We start from the raw sequence: 6,000 nt of genomic DNA on the forward strand, positions 1-6,000 counted from the left end.
TCAAAGTTACTTTGTTGCTAATTAGCTGAAAAGGAAAACTTTTCCTTTCCTAGTAATCTCTCTGCCACACATGATTTTAAAGACTAAAATACAGACCTTTCCTTTTACTTCCTACAGGTTAATATGTTTGGTCTTTTTAAAATGTGTTCAAGAATTCCCTCAGAACATTTTTTAGTACTTGGTTTCAAATGATCTGGCCAGGCTGGACAAAATGCTGTTCATCTGAACACAAAACAGCACACACCGTTCTTGTAGCTTTCATCCTGTCTTTTCTTCCTAGAATGACTAACAGAGGATTCAGCAACTGGCCCTAAATGACAGCCTATGGATAAAGAAAGGGAATTTCACCAAGGCTTCTGCATTCAAGGGAGCCAGAATAAAATCAGCAGTGCATTGTTATCTGTTCATTACAAGTAGTCCAAGCAACACTGAAAATAGAAAGAAAAAACAAATTTCTAAATGATTAGTATCCATCAGATGAATCTGTGAATGTATAAGTTCTACAGATACTATATGAATGTGTTTAATTCTAGGGGCACCTGGGTGGCTCAGTGGGTTGGGTGTCTGTCTTCAGCTCAGGTCATGAAGGGGGAAGGGGGGAAGGGGGTCAGGGCCTGGGATCCAGCTGCATTGGGCTCCCTGCTCTGCCGGAAGCCGGCTTCTTCCTCTCCCTCTGCCATCCCCCCCTCCACCCCCAACCACCACTGCTTGTGCTCTCTGGCTCTATCAAATAAATAAATAAAATCTTAAAAAAAATGAATGCATTTAATTCTAAGTTAAGATAAGCTAAATAAATAAGGCTGCTAGGGACAAACTCTTACTAGTAAATTTCAAAATCTACTGTTAGAGACCTTGAGAGCGATGCCTACAAGTTGTTTTTTTTTTTTTAGATTTTATTTATTTATTCATGAGAGACAGAGAGAGGGAGAGAGAGAGAAGCAGAGGGAGAAACAGGCTCCCAAGGAGCAGGGAGCCCGATGCGGGACTCAATCCCAGGACCCTGGGATCATGACCTGAGCCGAAGGCAGACGCTCAACCATCTGAGCCACCCAGGCGCCCGATGCCTACGAGTTTTTAAGCAGTTGTCCATCAATAGTTCTGAGTATGTGCAGAACTGATTAAATAAAAAAACTAAGTGGTATTATATAATCAAAACTTCAAACTGAAAAAGGAAAAAGTATTCTACAGTGACACCTACTGGTAAAGGGTAACGTAGTAGCCTGACACTATTTGACAGATGTTTACATCCCTGTAGCACGTTAGAAGCTACAGGGAAAGACTTAATGATACTCAAAAGGGAAAAGCTAAACAAAAACATTACACATACCAGAGTCTGTAAACTACCAACTAAGCCCAAGAGGCCACCATGATCCTTCCTAACCAAAATCTTTCCAATCAATACATCTGAACTAAGTTTCCCCTGGCCCCAACTGGCCATGCAAATGAAATTTTTATATGCAAGTTAAAGGCAAGATGTCCAATTTACTCATGTTTCTTTTATATTTTATTTTTTTTTTTTTTTAAGATTTTATTTATTTATTTGAGAGAGAGAGAATGAGAGACAGAGAGCACGAGAGGGAAGAGGGCAGAGGGGGAAGCAGACCCCCTGCCGAGCAGGGAGCCCGATGCGGGACTCGATCCCGGGACTCCAGGATCATGACCTGAGCCGAAGGCAGTCGCTTAACCAACTGAGCCACCCAGGCGCCCGTTTCTTTTATATTTTAAAGAGTAAAACTGAAGAGGTAAAACTGAGTTCTGTATGAAACTAGACATTTTATTGGTTTTCAGTTTAAGCTGAAGACTTAAATGAAAAGCAGGCACTCGCTTTAAAATAGCCAGTATATAAATCCCCTACGTTCTAAACATCATTTTTCAACAAAATGATCACCAAAATAAAGAGAAAGCCAGATAATCACCTGTTCCCTAAAATGAATGTTTCAAAGGACTGAGTCCTTCCCCCCCCATACTTTTATACAAAATTCAATAAATATTGTTTAATGTGACCAATGACATCATCAACTTCAGACTATCAATGCAAAACATCTCAAAACACTTACTATTTGAGCCCATGTACTTCTTCTCAAACTGAGATTTTCAAATGCACTATTTCAAACAAAATTTTAGTCAAATTTAATCGGTGATATAAAAAAAGCATACTTTTTAAATTAAATAACTTGGTGTAGTATGCCATAGACAGAACCAGAAAGGAAGAGATAATCTACAGAAGGAAAGAGATAATCTACTTCAACTCTAAAATTCCCAGAAAATCTTACAAATTAGAGGACCTAAAATTCAAGTATTATGGTATCATGAATGAGTGATAGAAAACTTGAGTTCTAGTCTTGGATCTTCCATTAACTGGTTGGGTTTCCAAGACCTACACAACCTTCAATGAACTATACAACTTTTCTGGGCAATAATTTCCTCATCCATAAAATTAGAGGCGGGAACTGGATGGGCCCTAGGGTAATACCACTGCTAAAATTTCTTCAGCTTCTATGATTTCCCTAGCAGATGAGAATGGTTTGGGAATCAATGTCTATACCTCAAAGACTCAATAAACATAGCCACAAAAAGGAGGTTGGCTTTATCTTCCAGGTATAACCTGCTATAAGCAAACAATATAAATAGAATCACACTTTCACAATGTGGTGTACCTGTTTAAGACTGAAAGTATCCCTGTTTCCATCCAGTGCATTCTACCTGGCACACAGTCAGAACTCAATATTTACTATAAAAAATGGCTGCGGAAAAAACTACTCATTATGTAACATGCAAGACTCCAATACCAACTCTTTAAAAATGTTTTGTGCTTTGCTTTTGTTATATAGTTATTTTTTTTACATACCATGTCTTTTAATGACAATCATGCAATCAAAGTGAATAATGCTTAAAAGGCTACAGATCCTTAAATATGGACAGGGGAAGCTCTAAAACATCTAAATATGAAAGTCAGAATACATTCAGGTCATAACATTTCCTAAATTTATTACCTGCCTGTTAAAACTGGTTCAGTTATTAAAGAACCAGTAGTGGTGGGAACACAATATACATTTCCCCTTTCCCCGTACTAATTTGAACCCAATAATAGTCCTTATACAGTGACTTCCCAGATGCAATCAGGCCTCTTCTACCCATGAGTATAAAGAATAAAATGGAACAAAGATGTGCTTCACTTGTAAATAGCTACAGAAAACTTCTGACAACAGTTAACATTAACAAAACAATTAATAGTCCTGTTCATCAGCTTTCCCTGCTTGGTGTTTAGGACCTTCCCATTTAGAAATTTTTAAAAGGGTAGCCAAAGCTGCCGGAGACAGTTCATGTACTCTTCTGCCTGTTTAAGCAACTGACTGGCATTTAGGGACAGGTGACAAAGGTACACAAACTTTTACTTATGTCAAAGGTGAATTAATATGCTTTCTTTGAACTTCAGATTGTGTGTATCTTTTTTCATTTACAATACAAATATTAGCTCTTAAAATGTAAATTTGTGCAATGAGTTTAATTACACTACGTTCGCCCTTTAAATGTATTCATTCACTCAATAATCAAATATTTATTGAGCACCTATTAAGTCCAGGACTATTCTAGGAGTTGGCAATAGGAATGAACAAGGAGGGGGGTAAGACAGGAAGACAATACACAGGAAAATAAGATACTTCATATGGTGATAAGTGCTTATTAAAAAAAGTTATTTGAAGTATGACTATAGTTATCTAATTTATTTCCTTTATATATATATAAATGATTACATGTAGACCTCAGTAAACAAAAAATCTAAATCATTTCAAAATGATCATTTCAAAAAGGAAAAATTACAGCTCACATTCACCACGTGTACTGCAGTTTCAGTAACCTAAATGAGTCAAGAGGTATAAAACAAACTGAGAACCACTGAAATATGAGATGAAACAGATTTAAAACATCTGCACTGTTCTCTTTGCTGGGTAAGCACATGGAGGAAAAAGGTGAATATCCAACATGTTTTTTTTTTAAAAGAGAAGACAGTGAAAAAATAGAGAAGTTCACCCACTATTCTATGATATTCTATGATACTTTCAAGGCGATTACAACGCATGTTAAGAAAGCTACCAAAAGCAAAAATATTTAAAATAATTTCCAAGAACATTCAAATCACTCCCGCCCCCCCCCCGCACACACCCCCAACACACACACACACACAGAATATTATCCTTTGAGTTGCTCTTAAAAGCTACTGGTTTCGCAGGAACTTATTTTCTCCGACTTTGGCTCATTTCCAAACTCCTCAAAATATGCAAGGCAAAGGTAAACTGGTTCTCTTACTCCCTCCCATCTTTCTTTCCACGCAAAGCCAAGAAAGGATAGATCAATAACCTCCCTCCCGGCTGCGCCTTGCAGGTGAGGGCTCAGCCGGGAAGGGGCTCCCCGGCGCGACCACCCCAAGGCCGCGGACCCAGCTCCGCCCGGCCCCTGGGTCCGCCCGCCTGACCCACCGAGCGCGGCCTCCGCCCCGCGCCAAAAAGAGGAGCGACGCGGATGAAGGAGATGCACGGCGGGATCCGGGGAGATGGAACCGCAGCGCCAGCCGCCCGGGCCGGTCCCGTCCCGGACCCCGGCCCCACACCCCCGCCTCGGCACGCCGCTGACCTCTCCGGGCCCCGGGGCTGCTGCCGCCGCCGCTGGTGCCCGAGCCCGGGCTGCCGCTGCCAGAGCCGCTGCTGCCGCCGCCGCCGCCGCCGCTGCTGCTGCTGCTGTTGCCGCCGCCGCCCTTGGCATTCTTGCGCGGGGCCATTGCGCGCACTCCTGGAACGGGCGAGGGGTGGGGGGCTCCCTCGGTGAGCCGGGACACCGGAGGCGCGGGGGCCGCTGACGGCGGCGGGCGCTGCGGCGGGTGCGGGCCGCTGCTCCTGCAGCAGCGCCTGTGTCTCGGCACCGCCCGCCGCGCCTCCCAGGACTTTCGCCCGCGTGCTGGCTGCGCGCGCCCAAGCCTCGCGTGCGCCGAACCTGTGACTGCCTCCCCTGGCGGGCGCGCGCGGCTCACAGGCCGCCCCCTCCCCTCCGGTCACGCCCCTTCCCGCCCGAGCCCCGCCTCCTCCCCGCTCGCGGAAGGCTGAGTGACGGAGGGTAGAGCCAATCACAACGGCTTCTGTGAAGGGGCGGAACCCTGCCTGCTTCCCCACCCCCTGAAGACTTGGGGCTGCTCTGGGCGCGTCGCAGCCGCCTGTGAGCGCGAGCCGCCTTCGACTTTCCAGTGTGTCTCGGTCCTTTGGAACGTGGCAAACGTGGAAGCCAAGAAGGCTCTCGCGAGCGTTGGCGGACCCGGTACGCTCTGGATGGATGGGGCGGGGCGCGGAGGCGGGGCCGGCGGGCACGTGTGCAGCGTTCGCACCAAGCGCGGCCTCTCGGCCTTTCTCTGGGAATTTTGTTCATGTCCCCCTTCACCGTACACATAGACTCCAAAGAATGCAGTCCCGCTTCTTGCGAAAGAGCTGTGTTTCTCGTCTGTATTCATATTAAAGCATTTCTGAAATGGTGATGTTAGGAGTAGTTCAATGCTTAAGCCATACGTTAATTGATCAGTTGGGTTTTAAAGCAGGACTTCATTTCGTTTGTGCCATCAGTATTTTCAGAGAATCTTAGTTAAAAAGCGCGAGTGTAAATGTTAAACAAAAAGTTCATTTTCTTGCCCTGGATGGCACCCTCTATTTGAAATCTCTATTGAAATCTGCCGGGCTAATGCCTACAGTCATCTTTTCTAGCTGTCCCCAACCGTGGGTCCCCTCCTGTGCTGTCGAGCTGTCAGGGCCTGAACTGAAGGCCTCACGTGGTCTTAAAAATATCTGGGCCCATGGATGATCCAGACAGGAACTTGCGGTCAGGGACGTCACCATTATCTTTGTGTCGCCAATTGCCAGCACACGTCCTGGTGCGTAACCGATAAGCAAGAAACGTTTGGTGATTTGATACATTTCTGGCAACTTCTTAAAACCTTCCCCCAGTTTTTGACCATGTTTT

The 6,000-nt window shown here is 44.6% G+C and overlaps 1 protein-coding gene across 1 annotated transcript in view; it reads right to left on the reverse strand.

Moving 5' to 3' along the window:
* ASPH (aspartate beta-hydroxylase) overlaps positions 1–4,986 on the reverse strand; it is a 220,427-nt gene extending 215,441 nt beyond the window's left edge. The window contains exon 1 of the mRNA XM_044914636.1: positions 4,633–4,986. Coding sequence (XP_044770571.1) covers positions 4,633–4,777 — 145 coding nt within the window. The 5' untranslated portion in view covers positions 4,778–4,986. The remainder of the gene's footprint in view (positions 1–4,632) is intronic.
* Positions 4,987–6,000: the final 1,014 nt, after the last annotated feature.

Source organism: Neomonachus schauinslandi, chromosome 4 (assembly GCF_002201575.2).
Source record: "Neomonachus schauinslandi chromosome 4, ASM220157v2, whole genome shotgun sequence".
NCBI lineage: Eukaryota > Metazoa > Chordata > Mammalia > Carnivora > Phocidae > Neomonachus > Neomonachus schauinslandi.